The 26,240-nt window shown below is 43.7% G+C and overlaps 1 protein-coding gene across 17 annotated transcripts in view; it reads left to right on the forward strand.

Annotated features, from left to right (window-relative positions):
- Positions 1–26,240, forward strand: part of HHAT (hedgehog acyltransferase) — a 368,333-nt gene that overhangs the window by 77,435 nt on the left and 264,658 nt on the right. For 15 of the 17 annotated variants that reach the window (XR_012331015.1, XR_012331016.1, XR_012331010.1 and 12 more), the window contains 3 exons: positions 2,483–2,677; positions 5,524–5,739; positions 14,656–14,827. Coding sequence is in view for 12 of the 17 variants with exons in the window: in XM_073802932.1 (XP_073659033.1) it covers positions 2,483–2,677; positions 5,524–5,739; positions 14,656–14,827 (583 nt within the window). In the remaining 5 variants the exon portion in view is untranslated. The remainder of the gene's footprint in view (positions 1–2,482; positions 2,678–5,523; positions 5,740–14,655; positions 14,828–26,240) is intronic. The other 2 variants (XM_073802968.1, XM_073802970.1) reach the window with 1 other exon arrangement.

Consider the following 26,240-nt stretch of genomic DNA (forward strand, 5'->3'; position numbering starts at 1 on the left):
TCTTTGAAACACTTGGGCAAAGCCCCCCTCCTCCTCAGAGCAGCAGACCTTCTATGCTGCTGCCTGCGCGGCTAGGCAGTGTCACATTTCTACTTCTCGCCCTCTCTGCCCTGCTTCTTGCTGGTCTAGGCGTGTGTGTGTGTGGGGGGGGTGGTAGGGGGGGATAGCGGTCGGAGGAGGTGTGCCCTAAGGGCTGGATTGATGGTGGGGGACTGTTCCTCTGATGCCAGTCAGAGAACAAGGCATGGAAGACTAATCATGCTGTATCAGCATCTTAGTGGTGTTTTCAAGGATGGGATTCCAATTGCATTCACTTTATAGAATGAAAAAAATCAATATGTTAGTTGGGTTCTAATTTATGTTTTAAAACAGGTGATTTCTTTTTTGCATTGTTCACATCTTTCCCTTTTTATCACCTGCCCACCGTGAATGTGTATAGTGGAGTTGTCTTTGCCCGTTGGGGAGGATGAGTGTGTAATAGGAGGGATAGAAGAGAATATGAGGTTCACGTGCATGCATTTTCTGTGATGTCTTAGAGAAAATTAGACGTTGTCTGCCTCTACTCTTCGGCAGGAGGAAGATGGTGAGGGATGAGAGTATAGGACAACCTTGTGTGCCCCCATGGTATCATTTGTGAGCACAGGTAAATTCATCAGAGAATCTCTGGAGCAGATGGGGTTTGCACAGCACTATTAAGTAGTTCCTGAAGGTTCCTCCAGTTTTTTCAAGCTGAAGCAGCTTAAGTCTGTGGTTAAGTTCCCAAATGAATCCCAACAGGCTTCTTCCAAATGGATCAAATAGCATTCAATAAAAACGTAGCTGTGTTATGTGTATATGTATGTAGCCATGCACACATGGAAAAAGACTCCAAGTGGTAAATGCTATAGATCAAGTTGAAAAAGACACCCCTTCCCTTTTTTTCGCTCATTAGAACTACTTCTTAAAATAGTCTCTGGTGACCTTGTTCCTTATAATTGAACTCTGTCCAGAGGTGAGTGCTTGGGGGAAAGTTTGAAGCAAATTTATGTGGCTGTTTAATGAGGGTAGTAGGATGGAAAAATAGTAAAAATGAACTGCAGATTTCTCTGATTTTCTTGGAACTTCAAAGTGGCTGACCTAGTCCCTCATTTAAAATGTTCTCTCTGAGGCTGGAGTAGAAGTTTGGTAAGGAATTGTACTAAGGCAATATTTTGGGAGAGTTAGCACTGAAGGACGGCATTTACAGTGTGCGGTCCACATCTGTCTTTCCCTTAAGGAAGTCTTTTTGTTTTCACAGGAAGACCTAATTTCAAGCAGCCCCTACTTTTCAACTTAGTGTATTCCTGGAAATCCTATTTTTGAATGCTCACCAAAAAGCCACATCATATTTTCCTATAGGTATAATAACTAGTATTTGCCTTGTCCTTCCTGTGTATGCAGACACCATTGTAAGCATTTTACGTGCATTAACTTAGTTAATCCTCACGACAACCTCATGAAGTAGATACTGTTACTATCCTAATTTTATACCTGAGAAAACCGAGGCACAGAGAGATTAAGTAAGTTGCCGAGGGTCACACAGCTAGTTAATGGGGATACCAGGATTTATTTTAGGTAATTGGACTTCAAAGCTTGAGTAATTACACCACTATGATATGTTGCCTCTCAAACAATGTTAAAACATTATTGTGGTTTTTTAAGTAAGGATTTACCAGCCAGATAGGACCAAGACTATATTGTAAAAGCAAAGACATGTTAATTTGTCTGTTTAGTTATTCAGTGTCAATAACTATAAAACTTGATAATGAAATAGAAAAATCCTCTCCTAAAATGGGAATAAATGTATTAATTGGATTGATTATGCAAAGGCCTCACTATCACTGAAAACGGGTAAGCTATACTTTTTCTGTGACACAAACTTGACTGTAAATAATATGCTAATGAAATAAAAATGTAATTAGAGATTTCCTTGTAAGTCTCTGGTTTAAACTTTAGAAAGCCTTTTGTGGTTTAGAGGGTCCAGTTTTCTCAGTAAGACTCCTGAGAAGTTTGCACCAGTATTTTATCTTACCTTCGTTTTGCAGAATAGTGTACGCAGGGGCTAGTGTGCCAGGTTGGCAGCTTTTCTAACTGTCTTCAGGCTCCCATAATGTCTGTTGAAAGTCAGCCATAAATCTCATTGTTGTGGGATCCAGTGGTCTGGGTGGTTTTGGCTGAAGGCAGGAAAGTGGCTCCTTTCTCTGGGCGGATCTGGTGGAGTTCTGGGGACCTGGGGCTAGGCAGCCATCGCTCTGGGGTTAATGTGGAAAGTCCCTCTGAATCCTCTTTGTCTGTGTTACACTAAATCTCCAGGCCAGTGAGAACAGTTTGGTTAATGGGTCACAAGACATTACCCTCTTTTATGTAGAACCTTCAATAGCAATGCCTGTTAACTTACCCTTCTCTTTTTTCTTCCTCCCCCCCCCCCCCATGTCTTTCTCACTGGGTCCCTCCCTGTCTGCAGCACAAACCCTGGATCCTCACAGCCTATGGGATGTGGGCCTGCTGGTGTGTGCTGGAGACCCAAGGCACAACCATGGTTCTTATTCACACCACCATCTCCTTCTGTGTTGCCCAGTTCCGGTCGCTGTTCCTGTCATGGCTCTGTTCTCTCTTCCTGCTCTCTACACTGAGGCTTCAAGATGTGGAGGAAGTTATGGTAAGAGTCTCCGTTTTACCATTGGGAAGGAGAAGGCACCTTTGGCAGTGCCTTTATCCAGGTAGATGCCTTTGTTTTCAGACAAGAGTCAATTGAAGAACTGTGGTGGCGCTCCCTCTAGTGGCCACAGGGGGTTGATGCATGTGAACCCTGGTGTTGCGTTCTGCAGTCTTTTGTATCTGACTATGCCTTAGTCCTTGGAGGTTGCCCAGCGCTGACCTTGTACCTTTTCTCCCAGTTTGGGCAGGCATGGATGGTGCCAGATGTCACAGGAACAAAGGGGAAAAAAAAGCAATATGCAAAAAAGCCAAAAAAAAAATCCCCTATGCATTTAATAAAACAATCATCTGTAGAATGCTGCAGGGTTTATAGGGAACTCTCACATTCCTTATCTCATCAGAAGCCCAGGATAGTCCCTGAACAGATAAGGGAGGTATTTTCCTTGCACAGAACATCTTGGGAAGCTTTTGATATTCTTTCTTTAGTCATGTGGAACTGGGCTTCCCATGGTGTCTTTATTTTTGTTCATTTGTTCACTCATTCGTTCACCTTTTCATTGATTTAAGTGATAGCACTTAGAATTGGTGAGCCCTGGATCTGCACAGTCATGGGAAAGAATGCGACGGGAAGGATGAGCCGGTGGTTTTCTAGTCTCTTCTATTCACTGTCTCTTCTCCTCTTGAAACTGGAGGCGGTGTTTAACCTCTGAGTCTTAATTTCGTCATTTGGAAAATGGAGGTAATAGCTGCTCTGTCTTCCTCATGGAGTTGTTCTAAGGATCCAACAAGATAATACGTGTTAAGCAATTTTGTAAAAATGGTAGCATTTTGAAAATTCAAGAATTCTTGCTGTTGTTAGGCTGCCTTAATTTTTCTTCACTCTTACCAATGGACTGGGGCGAATACTTCAAGCACATGTCTCAAAACCTGGACTTAAGAGAATAAGCAGGGTAGCGTCTCTCTCCTAACAAAGATACGTAACTTCCCAGAATGATTAAACTAGGCGATCACTTAAATAAGTGTGCTTAAAAATAGATTTGTGGGGGCTTCCCTGGTGGCGCAGTGGTTGAGAGTCCGCCTGCCAATGCAGGGGACACGGGTTCGTGCCCCGGTCCGGGAAGATCCCACATGTCACGGAGTGGCTGGGCCCGTGAGCCATGGCCGCTGAGCCTGCAGGTCCAGAGCCTGTGCTCCGCAACGGGAGAGGCCATGACAGTGAGAGGCCCGCGTAACGAAAAAAAAAAAAAAATAGATTTGTGATAAAAATAAAAACAAATTCACACCTAACTTTTGGGGGACCTGGCAAACGTTCAAAGACGGTCTCCAGTTGTAATTATCCTTTATTTGGGGACTCTTAGCATCAGTTATGGGTGTTGGTGGTGAATAAGTATTCCATTTGTTATGTAAGCTGGTGGTGTGAAAAATATTGCTGAAGGGGAGCGAGCAAATGACCAGAAACTAGTTGCCCTGGGTTTCCATACTTTCACACATGCGGTTTTCTTGGTTTTCCTTGGTGGCTGCCGAAGTCCTGGACGTGGAATAGAAACTCTGTTCGGTACTTAGTTTTTCAGTGTAAAGCCTTAAAAGACCCTCGTGGATCAAGTGAACAACTCTTTCCTTTGTCCCAATTTTATTTCTTGTATCTATTTCCATAACCTATTTTCTCATTAAAAAAGCAATACATACGTATTATAGAAAATATGGAAAATATAGAAAAATATAAAGATTATAAAATGATCCATAATTTTATGCCCTCACTATTAAGATTTTACCACATTTGCTTTTAGTCTTTTGTTCCGTACCTAATTTTGTACGTGCTTTTTTTTTTTTTTTTTTTTTTTTTTTTGCGGTACGTGGGCCTCTCACTGCTATGGTCTCTCCCGTTGCGGAGCACAGACTCCGGACGCGCAGGCCCAGCGGCCATGGCTCACGGGCCCAGCCGCTCCGCGGCATGTGGGACCTTCCCGGACCGGGGCACAAACCCGTGTCCCCTGCATCGCCAGGCGGACTCTCAACCACTGTGCCACCAGGGAAGCCCCGGGACTATTTCTTTTGATGATGTTTCTCTAAAGCTTATTTGGAAAATAGTCTTCCACTACATGTGGAGCCAAATTAATGATAGAAGAACAAAAGGAAAGATACACTGAACACATAAATCCCACGTGACATTTACAGACACACCCCATTTTATTGCACTTTGCAGATATTGCATTTTTTTTTTTTTAACAAACTGAAGGTTTGTGGCAACCCTGCGTTGTCAGATGATCAACAGCATTTTTTCTGTTTTTCAGTGATACAGTATTTTTAAATTAAGGTATGTTCTTTGTCTTTTTAGACATAATGCTGTTGCACAGTTTACTAGACTACAGTATAGCGTAAACATAACTTTTATGTGCACTGGGAAAGCAAAAAATTGTGTGACTCATTTTATTGCAGTGTTCGCTTTAATGCGGTGGTCTGGAACCGAACCTGCAGTACCCTGAGGTCTGCCTGTATAAGTCTGTCATTGTCTTCAGAGTTGTTGAAGGAGCTGTTAGAGTACCCACTGGATGTAGCTGATCTCCATGCTGTCCGCTGGTGTATCTGACAGATGCATATCTGGGAAAACCTTCACTCTGTGTTGCATCAGGCTTAACGCGAAGCTTATGGCTGATGTTAGGGACACTCTCCTGCCCGTTCCTCATTAATTGCTTGTTTTGATGATCGATGATGTTTACCTGCTGTTCAGTGGTTCTCGACTCCCTGGATGGGACAGCTGCTCTGCCCGTGGAAGAGATCTCCTTCCTGGGAGACTGGATGACGTCCCTCCTTGCCACTCAAGGTTGTTGTCTCCTTGTGACTTTGCAGAGAGGGTGGTACCAGACGGAAAATGAGTACTACTTGCTGCAGTTCACACTGACCGTTCGCTGCCTGTACTACACCAGCTTCAGCCTGGAGTTCTGCTGGCAGCAGCCGCCGGCTGAGCGCACCTTCTGCTCCTTTCCCTGGATGGTGGCCTATGTCTTCTACTACCCAGTCTTCCACAACGGGCCCATCCTCAGCTTCCCGGAGTTCATCGCACAGGTGAGAGCCTTTTGGGGATTGGATGGGTGTTTCTGCAGATGATGCTTCTGTCTCTGTTGCTGTGGTCATCCGTGAGTCTTCATACAGGGGTGCCCACAAGTTTAAGAACACACGTTATTGTCATGATTTCTGATAATAAATGAAATACTTCTGGGAAATAAGCCTTCAAAATAAAGGTCAGCATATCTCTTGGGCCTGTTGGTGGTAGGAGCTCCCACCCGGATTCTCTGTGGACTGTGGCAGCCAGAAATAATAACTGGGCACAGCCAGGAACTTGGGGGGTAGGCATCCCCTGCAGGGCCGTCCCAGAGAAAGAAAACTGGCTTCTCGTGGTATTACTTGGAAAGTGGAAGGAGGAACTGGCTAAGCTCTTGTTTGGCAAATAATAGGTGCCCTTTTATTTTCACAAACTGCTTATGAAATAGCTCTACTGTGGCCTGGGAATTGTTCAGGGCGATCTGGATGGGATAACAGAGTGGAGTTGAAGAGGGTTTGAGAGAAATGGTGTGCTTTCAGGTCTGGGTGCCTGTTTCTGCCCAGGATCTCGCCTCCCTACTTCTGGACAGCAGCCTTGTCTGAAGCTCATGGGAAGCCACCTTCGTCATTGCCACCTCACTTTTCCTCCTAGTTCGGATTTTTTTTCTCATTCCACAGCTAGCCTCGTGGAACACGTGTACTACGTTAATTCACCTGAAGTGTGAGTAATCAATTGATGTTCCCGAAAAACAGTGTTTCTCAAAGGACATTCCTGTCTCCCTCCCCCCAACAAAACAATCCCCATGGAGGTGAGAACAATAATACGTACGCACACACAGTGCACACATGTGCAAGCACACATATGTACACGTAGTGCGCACACACTGGGGCCTGGACACGTAGTTCAAAGAGCAGGGCCAGCAGCAGTGTTTGACATTTTCGGAGGGCAACCCGAAAGGTGCCCCCTGCACAAATAGGGGGGTTCTTAGAAATCCCTTATTTCATCTTAAAAATTTCACTGAGTTGCACATTGTAGTCAGAAGTATATTTCTGCATTATAACAATAACTTAATGTTTAAAAATTACCAGTTAAATCATTGAATGTTTTCCTCTCTGCAGATCTTTAAGTGAAGTTGATATTCTGGGCAGATGTATGTTTAGTACATGGTTTCTCATACCTCAGTTTGGGTTGTCTAGGATCGTTCTTTTGCCGTGAAGGAATTTGAAATCTGTGTTTGAAAATCATGGTTAAAATTGTGTAAAAGAAAGAGGTGGTTTAGTGATGGCAGCTGATCTCCTAACTCAGTGATTCTCCAAGTGTGGTCCCTGGACCAGCAGCTACAGTATCACCTGGGAAGTTGTCAGAAATGCACATTCTCAGGCCCCTCCCCAGACCTAATGAATCAGGAACCCGGGGGCGGGGCCCAGCAGCGTGGTCCCGATGCTGTTAGAGATAGAGAACCACTATCCGAAGTTCTTAGAAGAGCAGGGGGTTGGGTGAGGGTGGGGTAGACCCGGGGGAGGGTGGGTTCAGGTTCTCCGAATTTTGTCTCCTTTACAACCTCCTTGCCACTGTAAGTTTTTAATTCTAACGTTGCAGTCAATAACTTTTGGACTAAATATCCACAAGCACACCCCCCATCCCTCCCTTGAAGACAGATAATTCTCAGAGAAACATAGACTAAACCCATTAAGAGGAAACAAATTGGGACTTCCCTGGTGGTGCAGTGGTTAAGAATCCGCCTGCCAGTGCAGGGGACACGGGTTCGACCCCTGATCCAGGAAGATCCCACATGCCGTGGAGCAACTAAGCCCGTGCGCCATGACTACTGAGCCTGCGCTCTAGAGCCCGCATGCTGCAACTACTGAGCCCGTGAGCCACAACTACTGAAGCCCGTGCGCCTAGCGCCTGTGCTCCGCAATGAGAAGCCCGCACACTGCAATGAAGAGTAGCCCCCACTCGCCGCAACTAGAGGAAGCCCGTGCACAGCAACCAAGACCCAATGCAGCCAAAAATAAAATAAATAAATTTATATATATAAAAAAAGAGGAAACAAATTATTTTCCTAACTGCCTCTTATCCATTAAGGAGCTTAGCCCTATGGGATCTGTACTTTGTTGTTAGGCAAATCATCATTCTTCTTAGTTCTCGTCTGTCTCCTCCTTTCTGATTGTACCCTGTAGGGTCTTGAGGGAATATGAGAGGCGGGTCTCAGGGTCCTGAATATGTTACACAGAGGCGAGCTTTGAGATTATCGCTCACCTACATCCTTAGCCAAAGGCTCTTGTTTTTGAGTTTCAGCCTGGGGAAATGAAGGGGTTTCTCCCTGTACCTAAGTCAGGTCTGGAGACTCCAGGTACCATCTATGTCCCCTCTCTCTGTTTTTTTTACCCCTTTCAAAGTGGTAGCAATTGCCGAAAGCAGGGAACTCAAAAAGGCAAGTTGGAACCTTTCTCTGTGGTCTGAGAAGATTCATAGAAAAGTCAGTCTAGAAAAGGCAAAGTGTTTAATAAGCTACAGGGCAATAAAAACAAGCCAGGTGGTTTCTGCAGTTGCTGGGGGTGACCTCGTGTGAGAAAAATGGGTCTAAAAGGAGAGCAGTTAAACTAGGGAGCTAATCTAGTAGTGAAAGGGCTCCTTCAGAGAAGCCGGGAGGGGGCAGAAGAAAGCCAACTGGAAGAGCTTGTAAGTAAGGTTTGCTCTGAACGAGTGCTTGTGTGAATGAATGAACGTTAATAGGAAATGGTAGTATTGAAATTTTGGCTCTTAGCTTCTCAGGTCAACACTCACAAACTCTAAAGAGCAGGGAGAGACTTGCCACCAGGGGGCAGCAGAGCCTCACCGTGGAGACGAACCCAGCTGGGCAAACCACAGTCCATAAATTTACAGTACTAGGCCCACCCTGGGAGAATGTTCTCTTTCACCCAGTTTTTTTTTTTTTTTTTTTTTTTAGTGTGTAAATTTACATATCCAAGATGAGTCAAGTATAGAAGAGGTGCCTCTGTAATGTATGGCATGTGAAATGTGTACACATCAATCATGAACAGGGGAAAATGCGCCTGTCAACAGGCCTCAGTGCCTTAACTTGAAGGCCATCTCTGATGGCATTTGGAGTTTTAGGAATATGGGCCCCGTTTATTTTTCTCCCAGGGTTCTATGGAACTCAGATACGGAGCCGGGGGTGAGGTCGGGGAACAGGGTCGGGGAGGTCTAGGGAAAGGCAGGAAATGCTGTTTATTTGCTGAGCTGGGAGCCTGGGGCCACTACATCTTAACTCTGAGCAGGTTGAATCATGCAGTGAGGGAGGAGCTGATATGGGGGGGACGGTGAGCCTGGGTGTGGGAGGACCAGGGGGTTTTCCTTGCTGAGGGCTGTGTTCCTGCCCCGAGGGGAAGAGCCAGTGCTCAAATAGGGAACTAGGTTGGTGGTTAAGAGCAAAGACTCTTGCGCCCAGTCCTATTGTTACAGGGTTTGAATCCCTGCTCTGCTTTGGCTTGAGAACTTTTGGTGAGTTACTCACCTTAGTTGTGACTCAGTTTCCTTATCAATGAAATGGGAAGAGTAATAATACCTCCCTCACAGGGTTGTCATAAGGATTAAACGATTTTGTATAGATAGTGGGGCTTGACATGTAACACTATGAGGTGTTAACTGTTACTATTATTGTTGTTATTGTTATCCCAAAGCAGGGGCATTTCTAGGGTAAGTTGTTGGAGGAGGGCATTGAAAGGATGTGACCACTGGTTGACCTGCAGTCTGGACCTGGGCTGTTGGAGGCTCTTCCCCCCTCCCCTGCCCTTGGAATATACGTTCTGCCTGCCATTCCCACACTAGGAGCCATTTCAGGGACATAGCCTTGACCTTGAACGAGGAAGGTGTTGTTGAGACCATCTGAACTGACTATGTGACTAAACCCAGGTAAGGCCTCTATTTAAACTTTAAAATTCTGGCCAGTGGATGCAGAGATCTACTTGCCTTTCAGCGCCCAAGACAAGGCTCATCTGTAAGCTCCCTTGCTTATTAAACCTGCCACCTGCCAACCCGGAATGGTCTGGCTGTTTTTCTTTGGTCTCTCCTCGCCCTCTGTGTACAAGGGGCCAGTTGCAGATTTCACCCAGGGAAGCTCCCGAGGGTGAGAACTAACATAAGTTTATGCTAGAACTGAGGCCCTGGGTGTCCAGGCTGATAGGTGAGGGCAGCAGCAGGGGCCATTCTGGGCAGGATTCTGGGCAGGGACCATCCTTGATCTCAGAGGAGGCCAGCGGAAGACAGATGCAGGCAGTGGCTGCAGGTGCAGGGGCGGGCCCAGCCCCCGAAGGACCAGGCCTGGCAGTCAGCGTCCCAGACAAACCATTCAGTGTATGGGGTGGGCTCTGGTTCTAGGGCGCATCTGGAATGGTGCTAACTGTGAGAAGTAACCCTAACCGAGCACTTACTCCTAACCAGGCTTTCCATGTTCTGATGCCTTTCATCCTGGCAACAACCCCAGGAGAGAGGCACTGTCGTTACTCCCACTTCACAGACGGTAACACGGAGGCAAGGACAGGCTAACGCAATGCGCGTTGGGGTGGGAGGGACGAAGACCAGACAGAGCCTTGTCGCCAGCTCGGGGAGCCGCACAGGAGTTAGAGGGAGGAAGCAGTGTGGCCTGGTGGACATGCGGGTCTGGAGGCTCAAGCTGGCCAGACCGGGTCCCAGTCCTGTGACAGCTACACCGACTGCAGGCCCTACTTGCTGTTCTGCCAGAGACCACTCGGTACTACTGGCCTTGGTCCGGATGCTGGGGAGGGGCAGTGAGGGTCTGATTAGGGAATGATTTCCTGGGAGTAGGGGTACGGTCTATGACCCTGGGCTGGAGAGAAGCTCCCGTGTTACAAAGGAACAAGACGCGGGCTACGGTGCCCTTGACCCAAGCGTGGAGGTTGGAGCAGAGGAAACTCAGTTGAACAGTTGCCTCTGGGGAAGGCTTCTGTTTGCTGCTCTCCAACATGGGTATTATTCGTATGCGAAAGAAAAGAACCTTTCATCTTTGAGCACTGTCATCTTTAATCATTAGCATATCTTGGAAGGGCTTCGATATTCGTTTTTATGCAATTTGCATGAAATGAGGTTTTAAAATACAACGTGTTTTAAAATGCGCTTCGCAGATGAGTTAAGGTGTATTTTTTAGTGGAGCCTTAACTAAAAATTCCCATTGACGGCAGTTTCCTGTGGTCTTAAGATTGGCACTCCCCTCAGTTTGAAATACCTCAAGTGAAACGCTTTGCGTGCAGAGGTTGAATAGTGAGCAACCCTGCTCGTTAGGTGAGCTGTGTGTGGTGTGTCTTTTCCCGCTGCTGAATTGACAAGAGACAAATATAAATGGGCTGTAATAACAGCACAACTCTGAAGAAAGACTAATAACCATGTTTTTAAGTAAAAGCGAATAGAATGAAAAATTGGATTGGTTTCCTTCTGCTGTGTTTACTTGTGCAATTAAGGAATAGATGTTTCTCTTACTCTGGATGGGAAGGCATCCAGCATCAAAAAGGGAGCATTGCAGAGAGAAGTCCAGCCCTTCTGGTCCAGTGGTGACACATAAGTATGCCTTTTTTTTTTTTTTCTGGTACACGGGCCTCTCACTGTTGTGGCCTCTCCCGTTGCGGAGCACAGGCTCCGGACGTGCAGGCTCAGCGGCCGTGGCTCACGGGCCCAGCCGCTCCGCGGCATGTGGGATCTTCCCGGACCGGGGCACGAACCCATGTCCCCTGCGTCGGCAGGCGGACTCCCAACCACTGCGCCACCAGGGAAGCCCATAAGTATGCCTTTCTAAACCTGGAGAGCGAGTTTGGCCCTGGGGAAAGTAGGGAAGTCATTATTGGGAGGCCAGTCAGTCACAAAATGTACCTCATGTTTCTTCTTAATTACAGATACTCGTGTCATTTTAGACCGTGCATTGTTTGGGGAAGGAAAGGAGGGCCTCTGGACTGACCTTGAGATGTGGTCGCCTGGAGCTGGAGGTGATCGGACACTTATTTTCCTGATGGCCTGGCATGGCTGTTGTTCTGATCTCACAGTGGCTTCCCTCCTGTCTAGATGCTTCTCCTCTCCCTGGGACGGGGCTGCACGCCCAGTGACGCTCCAAGGCCTCGGGTGCAGTTCTGGTCTTCAGGGGACCTGAGCTTGGGGTTGGGCAACTGCTCAGGGGCCTGCAGGCCATGCGCATAGTTGCTTATTTGGGAGCACTGGAGACAGTTGTGCAAAGATTGTCTTTTGTCAGCACTGCTTTTGAGGTCGTTATCACATTCATTCAGGGAATCTGCTTTCCTCCAAGAGTCTGGCACCAAGAAAGGCCCCTTCTGTTGGTCCGGAATGGTTTTAGGTGCCTCTTCATGTCTTAGCTTTCCCAGTTGCCTTGGTGTGAACTGTTCTAGCCTCCACAGACTAATGGACACTGTATTCGTAATTGTTTCTTCATTTGCTGATGGTCATTTGGTCAAAATGAGTTTGCTTTAGAGAGCTGAAAAAGGGTTGAGAATGAACAAAGGGCAACTCAGCGTGTAACTAAGAAAGTCTCCGAGTGAGGTGGGAAGGTTAGGAGAAATAAAGATGGGTAGCACAAAAGAGAGACAGGCTTGCTTGTTCATAGAGAGGATGCTGGGCTCCCCTGGGGAGGTCCTGAGACTCGGCATTTTTTACAAGAAGGCTGCAGAAACAGAGGGCTTGCCTCTTTAACAGAGAGGACCAAAGTCTTCACGATATCGTAAAGTTACATTACTTTTTGCCCTGATTACAAAAATAATAATAGTTAAAAAATAACAAGAATCTTACTATCCAAAGATTACCATCACTGCTGCCATTTTGGTGTCTGTGTCTCCAGCCTTTCTTTATTTATGCACATTTATATCAAAAAATAGTTTGCACGGCTACGTAAGATTGAGGCGCACTCACGCATTTAACCAAGCCCCAAGCCCATACTGTTGGAAGTTTGGGTTATTTCCTTTTTCTTCTCAATTATATAATGTAGACACGAGGGATCGGGCAGGTAGGGGGTCTCTCACTGAGGATTTCTCCATCCACCGGCTTGTCGATGCTCTGCTCCAGACTCTGTAGCATGTAGCATGCACGCTTGACGTAAGGATTCATATGAAAACCACCCTCAGTTATGCCTAGAGAGGGAAAGGGGTCTGCATTGGGTCGCTGTGAGCTGTGATCCCTGCAAGACTGCAAACCCATCTGTGCCCCACCTTCCTTCCTGGATAACCTTCCCAGCTAGCGCTTCCCCTGTCAAACTTGGCTGGGTGGATCCTTCAAAGCAGTTACTTTTGTTTCCTAATAAATATCTTTCTGAGGTGAACTGAAGAAAATGAAAGGAAATTCCTGTTAATTTGATCAACTTACATTAAAAAATTTAAAACAACAGCTTTCCTGGACATAGCTAACCAAGCAGATGGCAAAAGGGGGAAAGCCATTTATGCAGTTTCACTGCGCCAGCCAGAATTTCTTGGTCTGGTTTCTTGCTGTAAGAGGACCGTTTGAGACCGTGGTAGAATAGATGCTCAAGAATGGAATAGAAATTAACTCTTTGGAGTGTAGATAGCCCATCACCTCTAAGGGCAGTGCCTGCCGCCCCTCCTGGCTGCCGTGGGACCCCTGCGCCTTGATGGTTAGAGGAGAGGAGAAGCATGTCAGGATCACCTTCCCCTAGGGATGGGCCTCTCTTGTTCCTGTAGTGTCTGGAGCCCTAATTGTCAAGCCCTTGCTGAGCCAAGTCCATAGCCTCTGCCAGCTAATGTGTGCAGATACAACTTCCTAATTAAGGCCGTCACGTCACCTCTGCATTTCCAGGCAGCCTTCAGTCTAATAAAATCGTGTCAGTGTAAGATCCGGAAAACGTATACGCGCTCTCTTGCTTTTCTGTGTTTGTCTAGGACACATCAGGAACTGCCCTCCATCCTGGGTTTTGGGCAGGGCTGCCGCTGGGGTGAAGGGATGCGGAACCCCTTCTTGGTTCTCAGCACTGGGCTAGCTTGTGGCCTCCACCCTTTTCTTGCTCTTGGACAGAGTTTTCTAGCTTGGACATGACTTAAAAAATTTTTTTTAATTGAAATATAGTTGATTTACAATGTTCTGTTAGTTTCAATTGTACAGCAAAGTGATTCAGTTATCTATCTATCTATTCTTCTTTAGGTTCTTTTCCATTATAGGTTATTACAAGATATTGAACATCTTGTAATATATTACTGTGTCTACCGTAGGTCCTTGTTGGTTATCTATTTTATATATAGTAGTGTGTATCTGTTAATCCCAAACTCCCAATTTATCCCTACTCCCTTTTCCCTTTGGTCACCGTAAATTTGCTTTCTATGTCTGTGGGTCTATTTCTGTTTTGTAAATAAGTTCATTTGTCTCATAATTTTTAGATTCCACACATATGTGATATCATATGGTATTTGTCGGACATATTTTTTTTTTACCCGAGAACGCCGAGTGTTCCCGAGGCAAACTAAACCAGCCCTCCCTTAGAAGATACAGCGAAAATGAAAATTTATAAAAACGTTGTCTAGGGGACTCTGAAAGGTTTTAAGAATGGAGGTGAGGCTTCCCTGGTGGCGCAGGGGTTGAGAATCTGCCTGCCGATGCAGGGGACACGGGTTCGAGCCCCGGTCCGGGAGGATCCCACATGCCGCGGAGCGGCTTGGCCCGTGAACCATGGCCGCTGAGCCTGCGTGTCTGGAGCCTGTGCTCCGCAACGGGAGAGGCCACGGCAGTGAGAGGCCCGCGCACCGCGATGAAGAGCGGCCCCCGCTCGCCACAACCTAGAGAAAGCCCTCGCACAGGAAAGAAGACCCAACACAGCCAAAATAAATTAATTAATTAATAAACTCCTACCCCCAACATCTTCTTAAAAAAAAAAAAATGGAGTTGCCATCTAATGACTTCTTCTGTTTCTACTTTAGATGCAGCAGCAGGAGCAGGGCTCGCCCAAGGCCGGCCTTCCCACCCTTGCCCGGGGACTGGGCCGCCTCCTCTCCTGTTGGTGGCTGGCGGAGCTGATGGTTCATCTTATGTACATGCACGCCATCTACAGCAGCACCTCCCTCCTGAGGGCCGTCTCCTGTTGGACCTTAGGTAATGGTGGAAATCACTGGCGGTAGAACAAGCATCGAGAGAGGTAGCTTCACGGCGAAGCTGGACGGGGGGCAGACAGGGGTGTAGTTGCCTTGAGCAAACCCTCCTTTTTTTTCACCTTGTTCCTCTTGTGGCCGAGGTGACGCATGTGTGAGGTGGCTGGCAGAGGTGAGGGTCAGGCTTGGTGGTCTTGGAACCAAGGATGGTAGCAATCCCTCTTCCTAATGGAATCCTGCTAAGTTCAGCTGGGTCCGCATCTTCCTGGTATGGCCAGCATTGCACTTGACAGGAGAAGGCAAGAGATGCTGGGTGCAGCCTTGTAGCCCCTGCTAAGAGGTAATGCTTTAAGACCGAGTTCTGCAGTAATCCTTGTTGTTTTCCTCTATGATATAAAGCAAAGAGCATGAGCTTTAGAGTCAGACAGATACAGGTTTTTTTTTTTATTGAAGTGTAGTTGATTTACAATGTTGTGTTAGTTTCAGGTGTACAGCAAGTGATTCAGTTATATATACATATATGTGTGTGTGTGTATATATATATATATATATATATATATATTCTTTTTCAGATTCTCTTCCCTTATAGGTTATTACAAAATACTGAGTATAGTTCCGTGTCCTATACAGTAGAACCTTGTTGGTTATCTGTTTTATATATAGTAGTGTGTATCTGTTAATCCCAAACTCCTAATTTATCCCTCCCCCCACCCCCAGCTTTCCCCTTTGGTAACCATAAGTTTGTTTTCTATGTCTGTGGGTCTATTTCTGTCTTGTAAATAAGTTCATTCGTATCATTTTTTTAGATTCCACATATAAGTGATAGCATATGATATTTGTCTTTCTGTTTGGCTTACTTCGTGTAGTATGATAAAATCTAGGTCCATCCATGTTGGTGCGAATGGCATTATTTCATTCTTTTTTATGGCTGAGTAATATTCCGTTGTCTATATGTACTACATCTTCTTTATCCATTCACAGCCAGACATAGGCTTGAACCTCGGCTCCACCAGTCACTAGTGGGCAACCTTTGGCAGCTTGCTACAACTGTCTGCACGTTCACCTGTCAAATGAGCAGACTCACCTTTGCAGGGTTGTTTGGAGGATTAAGTGAAACCATGAAGGTGAAGGGCTTACCTCGTAAAATGTCTGATAGATAGAATTAATGGTGTGTTCTTATGTAGGCCCCTCTGTTGGCCCCTTTTTCTTGTTTGCCCATTTCTTTCTGTCTGCAGGTAGGTGGGCTGGAGGTCTTATTTCCTTAGCAGGACACAGTCTCCAGTATAAGACTTTTCTGTGGAGATGCTATCATTCTTTATTCCTCGGGCCGAAACATCAGAGAACATGCTCCTTTCTGAACGAAATCTTTTCATTTCTTTGCACTCCTTTCAAGAACTGAAATTCAGCCCCGTGGTCTGACCTCCAGCCTGTGGCTCCAATGGGAAATGAGCGATCTTCCGGCCAGATTAAGCTCCCTGCCGAGGGCAAGAGTAATGGCCTGACTCCTTATCTGTTTGGTGATTTATAGATTTAAAAAAAAAATCTTGATTGCCCTTGTTATCACACATGCTGAATCAGAATGTTTTCAAGGAAGATGCCTTTTAAGACTGGAAAAATGCTGAGTTGTTTTAATGACAGTCCGTTCTTCCCAGACAAAATCTTTTTTCATACTTGGGGGTGACTAATAATCCAAGACTTTAATGATACACTTAGGCAAACAAAATAGGATTAAGTGATGGCTTATGCTAAATCATAGCCCAGTTGTACTGCATCCAAATTAAGAGATTGTATCCGTTTGGGTGATTTTAACTATGAAAACTGGAAAGCAAAACTGAAAATTGGGTTTAAACAAAAAAGAAAAGTTATCTCAGACAGCTATTACTCCTAAGGTCAGCACTAAGGGTGGTAAATCCAGTGACAAAGAAAAGTCATTAGGGGTCCATTTGGGTACCAACCACTCAGCTTAAGAGCTAACCAGAATCCTACAAGCCCTTTGTTTGCACCCATAATAACCCCATCACCTCCTTTCACTCCCTCCACAAAGATAACCTGACTTTTGGGTTTATCATTCCCTTTTTATAAAATCTTTTTTTTTTTAAATAGACTTTATTTTTAGAGCGATTTTGGATTTATAGCAAAACTGAGAGCAGAGTACAGAGATTTCCCATATATCCCCTGCCCCACACGTGCACAGCCTCCGCCAGTATCAACGTTCCCACCAGTGTGGTATATTTATTACAATTGATAAACCTACAGTGACACGTCATTATCACCCGAAGTCCATCTTTACATTAGGATTTACTCAGTGTTGTACAGTCTGTGGGTTTTGACGGATGTGTAATGACGTGTATCCACTCCTATAATATGAGACAGAGTAGTTTCACAGCCCTAAAAATTCTCTGTGCTCTATTCATCCCTCTCTCCCCTTTAATCCCTGGCAACCACTGATCTTTTTACCATCTCCATAGTTTTACATTTTCCAGAATGTTGTTGTATAGTTGGAATCATACGGTATGTAGTTTTCTCAGATTGACATATTTCACTTAGTGATATGCATCTAAGTTCCGCCATGTCTTTTTATGGTTTGATAGATCATTCGTTTTTAGTGCTGAATAATATTACATTGTCTGGATGTTCCACAGTTCATTTATCTGTTTGTCTACTGAAGTACATCTCAGTTGATTCTAAGTTTTGCAAGTATGAATAAATTTGCTATAGATACCCACGTGCAGAGTTTTATGTGGCCGTAAGTTTTCAACTCCTTTGGAGTGATTATATGGTAAGAAAATGTTTCTTTTCGTAAGAAACTCTCAAACTGACATTTTTCAAGCTGGCTTTTTTTTTTTTTTTTCCTTACCTGCAAGTTATGAGTGCCTGCCACTGCACATACTTGCCAGTATAACAGTCCTTTATCGGGTGTGTCTTTCGCAAATATTTTCTCCCAGTCTGTGGCTTATCTTCTCTTTCTCTTGACAGTGCCTTTAACAGAGCAAAAGTTTTTAATTTTAATGAAATCCAGCCTGTCAATTATTTCTTTCATAGATCGTGCATTTGGTGTTGTATCTAAAAAATCCACCATCCCCAGCGTCACCTAGGTTTTCTCCTGTGTCATCTTCTAAGAGTTTTAGAGTTGCGTGTTTTATGTTTAGGTCTATGATCTATTTCGAGTTCATTTTTGTGAAGGGTGTAAGAAATTAGACATGAATTTCTTCCAGCACCATTTGTTAAAAAGACTGTCTTTGCTCCATTATGTTGCCTTTGCTCCTTTGTCAAAGATTGGTCGACTTTATTTATATTTATGAGTCTATTTCTTGGCTCTCTGTTTTGTGCCATTGATCTTTTTGTTTATTCTTTCACCAGTGTCACACTGTCTTGATTAATGTAGCTTTAAAGTAAGTCTCGAAGTCAGACAGTGGCAGGCCTTTGACTTTCTTCTTCTTCTCCAATGTTGTACTGGTTATCCTGGGTCTTTTGGCCTCTCCACATAAACTTTAGAATCAGTTTGTCGATATCCACTAAATAACTTGCTAGGATTTTGATTTGGGTTGCATTGAATCTATAGATGGAGTATGGAAGAATTGATATCTTGTTATCTCGAGTCTTTCTATCCATGAACATGGCTGTCTTTCCATTTATTTAGTTCTTCTCTGATTTCTTTCATCAGACATTTTTAGTTTTCCTCATATATAACTTGCACATATTTTGTTATATTTATATTTATACCTGAATTTTTTTAGGGGAGTACTAATGTAAATGGTATTGTGTTTTTAGTTTCAAATTCCACTTGTTTATTGCTGGTAAATAGAAAAGTGATTGACTTTACTATATTAACCTTATTTTGTACAACCTTGCTACAATTTCTTATTCCAGGAGATTTTTTTGTTGTTGTTGTTTCTTTGGGATTTTCTACATAGACAATCATGTCATCTGCAAGGAAAAGTAATTTTTTCCTTCCCAAATATGTGTTTTTTGTTTCATTTTCTTCTTTTATTGAATTAGCTAAGACTTCCAGTATGATACTGAAAAGGAGTGGTGAGAGGGGACATCCTTGCCTTTTTTCCTGTTTCATCTCCAAGTATTTTGAGATTTCCTAGCTATATATTGTTGATTTCTAATTTAATTCGATTATTATCCATTATTATCTGAGAGCAGACATTGTATGATTTCTGTTCTCTTAAATTTATTTAGGTGTGTTATATGGTCCAGAATGTGGTCTGTCTTGGAGAATGTTCCCTGTGAGCTTGAGAAGACTGTGTGTTCTGTTGTTGGATAAAATAGCCTATAGATGTCAATTATATCCACTTGACCGATGGCGCTGTTGAGTTCAACCATGTCCTTACTGATTTTCTGCCTGATAAATCTGTCCATTTCTGTTAGAGGGGTGGTGAAATCTCTAATTACAATAGTTGGATTCATCTGTTTCTCCTTGCTTTTCTATCAGTTTTTGCCTCACATCTTTTGACCCTCTGTTGTTATGCACATACATATTATATATTATTATGTCTTTTTAGAGAAGTGACCCTTTTATCATTATGTAATGCCCCTTTTCATCTCTGATAATTTTCCTTGCTTGGAGGTCTGATGTGTCTGAAATATATCTACTCCAGCTTTGATTAGTCTTAGTATGGTATATCTTCCTCTATGCCTTTACTTTTAACTTAACTGTATCTTTATATTTAAAGTGGGTTTCTTTTAGGCAATATATGGTTGGGTCCTTTTTTGTTTGTTTTTTTTTTGCGGTACGCGGGCCTCTCACTGTTGTGGCCTCTCCCGTTGCGGAGCAACAGGCTCCGGACGCGCAGGCTCAGCTGCCATGGCTCACGGGCCTAGCCGCTCCGCGGCATGTGTGATCTTCCCGGACTGGGGCACGAACCCGTGTCCCCTGCATCGGCAGGTGGACTCTCAACCACTGCGCCACCAGGGAAGCCCGGGTCCTAGTTTTTGACCCACTCTGATAATCTCTATCTTTTAATGGATATATTTAGACCATTGATGTTTAAAGTGATTATTGATATGATTGGATTATTATCTATCACGTTCGTTACTCTTTTCTATTCATCGCCCTTGATTTTTGTTCCTATTTTTATGTTTCATTCTTTGTTTGCCTTTTTTGTTTTTAATTAAACATTTTATATCATTCCATTTTCTTTATTTTCTTAGCATATCAAGTATACCTCTTTTTTAACTTTCTCAGTAGTTGCCGTAAAATTTGCAGTATACATTTACAACTACTCTGAATCTATTTTCAGATAACACAATATCACTTAACAGGTACTGCAAGTACCTTAAAATATTCCTGATTGTTCCTTATAATAAAATATTCCTAATTCCTCCCTCCTGTCGTTTGTGTAATTACTATCATTCATTTTACTTATATATAAACTGTAGTGGTAAATACATTGTTGCTTTTATGATTTTGAACAAACTGTTATTTGTTAGATCAAGAATAGAAAAGAATTAGCAGAGGTTTTATTTTACCTTCATTTATTAGCTCTTCCCTTCTTTATATAGATCCATGTTTCTAACCTATATCATTTTCCTTCTCTCTGAAGAATTTCTTTTAACATTTCCTGCAAGTCAAGTCTACTGGAAACAAATTCCACCATTTTTGTTTGTATGAGGAAGGCTTTATTTCTCATTCACTTTTGAAGGGTACTTTCACAGGACCACAGCGTTCTAGGTGGTTGTTTTTTCTCCTGTCAGTACTTTAAATGTTTTCTTCTACTCTCTTTGCTTGCACGTTTCTAGGAGAAGCGGCAGGTAATTCTTGTCTTTGTTCCTCTACAGGTTAGATGTTTCCCACCTCCACCACCTTGCTTCTTTCAGTGTTTTTTCTTCGCCTTTGGTTTTCTGAAGTTTGAATATGATACGCATAGGTGCAGTTTTGGGGGCATTTGTCCTGCTTTGTGTTCCCTGAGCTCCTGGATCTTTGGTTTGGTGTCTCATGTTAATTTGGGGAAATTCTTAGTCATTATTGCTTCAAATATTGCTTCTGTTCTTCTCCTTCTGGTATTCCCATTACATTTATGTTACACCTTTTCTAATTGTCACACAGTTCTTGGGTACTCCATTCTGTGTTTTTTTTCCTTCAGTCTTTTTTCTGTTTGCTTTTCATGTTTAGATGTTTTTATTGACAAATCCTCAAGCTCAGAGGTTTTTCCCTCAGCTGTATGCGGTCTACTGATAAGCTCTTCAAAGGCTTTCTTCATCTCTGTTCAGTGTTTTTGAGCTCTAGCATTTCTTTGATTCTTAGCGTTTCCATCTCTCTGCTTACATTATCCATCTATTCCTGCATGTTGTCTACCTTTTCCATTAAAGCTCTTCATATATTAATCATAGTTGTTTTAAATTCCCAATTCGATAATTCCTACATCCCTGCCATATCTAGGTCTGGTTCTGCTGCTTTGTCTGTGTTTTTGTTTTGTTTTTTTGCCTTTTAGTATGCTTTGTAATGTTTTTTGGAAAGGCGGACATGATGTGCTGAGTAAAAAGAACTTTAGTATATAAGGTGTTGGGAGAGGGGAAGTGTTCTTTAGTTCTGTGATTAGGTCTCAGACTTTCAGTGAGTCTATGCCCCTGTGATGTGAACTTCACAAATGAGTCTTAGATTTTTTTCCCCCTATCCTCTTTGGTAGGATGACTAGGGGGTACTGGAGTTGGGTATTTTTTCCATTCATGTGGAAGGCTATATAGCAGACTAGAGTTGGGAATTTTCCTTCCCCCAAGTTGGTAAAGCTCTGATAAAATCCCAGTAGATTAGGCTCTGGTAAAGTAGTTTGTCTTAACAAGGAGGACAGTTCTTGTTAAGAAGAACATATGGACAGGGCTGAGGGGGAGAGGTTGGACTGCAGCTTAAATAAAGTTTCCTGCTTGGTATGGGTTACTCTGCTGTACTCAGAGAACTGTGAGTTATAAGGAGAGCTGGACGCGGAGTCTAAGGTATAGTGAGAGATTCTGCCAGAAAGACATGAAGGGTTTTTATTAGGAAGAGCTTCTGGAGTATGCTAAGGAGGATTTGTTCTACCTTTTAGGTGATAGGGACCCATGGACGTATTTATATAGTTTAAGTAATTTAAATACCCAAAGAGTGAAAACCACAAAGTATTTAAGGGGAGAGGAAACAGGATTAGATTTGGGGTTTAGAAATATTCTGCTTGCAGTGTAGAATATGAATCAGAGTGGAGTAAAACTAGAAATAGGAAAATCTGAATAGAAAAAGGTCCATGTCTTTATTCAACGAATATTAAAGAGCCAGACAGTGCTTTACATGATGGAACATTAGACTCAGTGAGGAGCAAGGTGATGAAGACTTGAGTGAAGCAGGGAGGTTGGAGAAGAAGGGAGTGATGAGAGGGATGGAGGTACAGTCAATAGGCTCTGCTCACCAATGAGACAGGGAAGATGAGAGAGGGAAGATCTAGGGAATCTTCTGATTTAGAGTTTAGGTGATTGACACTTCCATTCACCAAGAGCAGGGAATATAGGAGGACTGGGAGCAGGTTTTAGGGAAGAATAAAGAGTCCAGTTTTTGACAAGTTATGCTTAAAACTGAACATCCAGGTGGAGACATCTCTGCTACAGTTAGACGGCACTGGAGCTCAGGAGAGGGATTGGGGATGCAGACAGACATTTGAAAGCCATCATGTATATGTGATAGTTGAGTCCATGGGAGTACAGGGATTTCCTAGAAAAATGTGTGGAGTGAGAATAAAGGAGGGCCAACTATAGAACTTGAAGGAATGCCAACATTTCAGAGGCAGGCAGAAAAAGAAGAGCCAGCAACAAGTGAGAAGGAATATTAACAAATGAAGGGGGAAGCAGATGGTTTTGCGAAGGTTTCGATAAGAAAGGGAGGCTCAATTTATCAGAGGCTGAAGAGAGGCCAAGGAAGAGGGGACTGAAGAGAGTGTTTCATTCTGAAAGTCATTGTTGACTTTGGCCATGTTTGACTTTTTTTGTAGTTGACTTGGTCATTTTTAAGGAGTATAAACCAGGGTAGTAGAATAATCAGAAGTGAGAAAATAGAGGCAGAAGCTAATATGCTGCTTTAATGGTGTTAAATGATAATGCCTGTTGTGTTCTGTCTCCCTGTCAAGGAAGCTCAGATGGCCTGGCCTGCTTCTCACTTTCTTGTGGCAGACCTGCCACCCCTGTGTCTCTCCTCGGGGTTTCCCTTCCTCCTGGCTGCCATGGGATTGGAGTAGAGCCTGACAAGCATCCCCTTTCTTTATGCACAGGATTTCCCCAGCTTCAGGGTTTGGGGGCTAATCCCTCTTGGGATGTTCAGAGAGATAAAGAAAATAAGCATCAGGGAGTGTAAGGCTTACAAAGGCCCTTGGGCCCTGGTCTGCAATTTATGATTTCCTTCTGATATAGTGAAGAAATACTTTTATTTTTTTTATTCTGTTAGGCTTTTATTCTCTTGATGAAAGCGTTCTCCCTTCTTCTGTGGTGGCCTTTTTTCCCCACCCTAAAGTTGCAGTTGAGTGGGAGGCAGCAGTACAGACAGAATAAAAGGCGGCTCTTTGTCTCACCTGTGAGAAGATATACAACCGGGTTTTCACCTCCAAGGATCTCAGGACTGAGTAACATTCTACTCTCCCCAGAGATGACTCCCTCTGAGCACCACTAAGTAGGATGAAAGCTGCTTTGGAGAAGAAGCTGTGCCACTACCTTTGGTGTCTGTCCCCCTCAGTGCTCACTAAAGAAAAGTGCACTGCACAGGTGCTTAAGGAGTACTCACATACACATTCAGGTGAACAAAATAAATCTTCTAGGAATTCTGCCTAGTGAATGTGAGTGATCAGACATTCAAACCAGTGATATTCAACATTCTGCATAAGGTGCCAAAGGGAAATCATCCAAAAAGTGAAGAGTGCAGATTCAAATGAGGATGGTGGAGTAGGAGGACACAGAGCTCACCTCCCCCCATGAAAACATCCAAAATACATCTACATGCAGAGCAATGCTCACTGAAAACTAACTGGAGACTGGCAGAAAGACTCTTGCACAACCAAGGCTGGAAGAAAGATCCACATGGAGTGGGGTAGGAAGGGAATAGAAGCGATTAGGTTTGGGACCTGTGCCCCTGGGAGGGGACTCAGAAGAGGAGGGGATTACAGAGGTGGAGGTCCTCCCTTGGAAGTGAGAGGTTTGAGCCACGTGTTGGATGTCGCAGTACTGGGGTCCAACACCAGGAAGACAAGTCTCCTTAGCTGGTTAGAAAGCCAGTGGGACTAACAGGAGGACTGTAAGAAACCTAGACTCCTCTCAGGAAGAGCATGCACACACTTGCTTACTCCTGGGAACAAGGTGGAGAAAGCAGATTGAAACTGCATGGGACTCTGGCTGGTTTTCTGTGACCACCCTCGCATGCACCCCAGCCTGCACTGAGTGTCCACTCTGGCCCCACTTGCTTCGTGATACAGCTCCACACTAGGGTAAGGGCTGTTGCAGCTGAGCGGAGTACTCAGTTGTGAGGGATAGAGCCTGCTTGGACCCGGAATGACATCTGAACAGGGTGGGGACAGCTGTACTGGTCCTTATGGAGGCAGCGCATCAGAAGTGGTCTTGGACTCTAGGGCCAGGACTGCCACAGCCTGAGCCCTGACCCATGCTGAGCTCCTGCTCCAGCCCCTGCTCCAGGCCCTCTTGCTCCAGCACTGCTCTGCTCTGGGGCAGGGGTGCCAGTGCTAGGAGTGGGGAGAGCACACACTTAAAGGGAATGGAACCATCTTGGACCCAACCCTCAGAGCTTCTGCTCCAGCAGCTTGGGGCCCACCCCTGCCCCTTGTAGGGTGGTGGTGGCCACTGAGCAGAGGAGAAGCCCCAGCTCACACCTGGCTCTGTCCCTATCTGCTCCATCTCCAACCCCATCTCCTACCAAGGTGATAGCTGCCAGCACACCCTGGGGAAAGACATGATTCCTGCTCACATCAGATCCAGCTCTCCCACTGTCAGATTCAGGCACTGGGCACACGCAGACTGTATAGGGAGACTCCCACTCAAGAGCACACCTTCAAGACTGGAATAGGTAACTATTTCACCTAATTTCATACAGACAGAGAAAGTCAAGCAAAATGAGAAGACAGAAGAATTTGTTTCAATTGTAAAAACAAGAGAAAACCCCTGAAAAAACAACTAATGAAACAAAAATAAATAATTTACCCTGTAAAGAATTCAAAGCATTAATAAAAAGAATGTTAACTGATATAGGGAAAAGAATTGATGAACACAGTGAGAATTTTAACAAGGAACTAGAAAATATAAAAAAGAACCAGTCAGAACTGAAGAATACAATAACTGAAATGAAAAAACATATTAGAAGGAATTAATAGCAGACCAGGTGATACAGAAGAACGCACAAGTGATCTGGAAGATAGAATAATGGAAGTCACCCAATCAGAACGGCAAAAAGAAAAACAAATTAAAAAAAATGATAACGGTTTAAGGGACCTCTTGAACAACATCAAGTGCACCAATGGCAAAAGTTAAAGAGAGAATTCTAAAGGCAGCAAGAGAAGAACAAAGAGTCATGTACAGGGGAACCCCCATAATGTTGTCAGCTGATTTTTCTGCAGAAACTTTGCAGGCTAGAAGGGAGTGGCATGATATGTTTAAAATGCTGAAAGGAAAAAACCTGCAACATAGGATAATCTACCCAGCAAGATTATCATTTAGAATGAAAGGAGAGATAAAGAACTTCTCAGATAAAGCAAAAACTAAAAGTTCATCAATACTAAACCTACCCTAAAAGAAATGTTAAAGCATCTTATCTAAACGGAAAAGAAAAGGCTATAGCAAGGATCAGTAGATGAGGGGAAAATCCCACTCTATAGTAAAGGCAAATATATGTTAAGGGCTGAGGATCAACTACTTAAATAAGCTAGTACAAAGATTAAAAGACAAAAAATTTTAAAATCAACTACAACCACAATAAATAGTAAAGGGATAAACATGAAGATGTAAAATATGACATCAAAAACACAAAATGGGGGAGGGGAGTAAAAAATGTAGATCTTTTAGAACGTATTTGAAATTAAATGACTACCAGTTTAAAACAAGTAGATACAGTTATAGGTCAACATTTATGAACACCATGGTAACCACAAATCAAAAACCTACAATAGATAACAAAAACTAGAGAAAGGAACACAAGCATACCATAAAAGAAAATCATCAAATCACAAGGAAAGAAACTAAAAGAAGAACAGAGAAGGCCTACAAAAACAACCAGAAAACAGGTAACAAAATGGCAATAAGTACATACCTATCAGTAATCACTTTAAATGTCAGTTTCTAATCAAAAGATATATGGTGGCTGATTGGATAAAAAAACAAGACCCATTTATATGCTACTTACAAGAGACTCACTTCAGATCTAAAGACACACACAGATTAAAGCGAGGGGATGGAAA

The sequence above is a fragment of the Tursiops truncatus genome, chromosome 1, assembly GCF_011762595.2.
Source record: "Tursiops truncatus isolate mTurTru1 chromosome 1, mTurTru1.mat.Y, whole genome shotgun sequence".
Lineage (NCBI taxonomy): Eukaryota > Metazoa > Chordata > Mammalia > Artiodactyla > Delphinidae > Tursiops > Tursiops truncatus.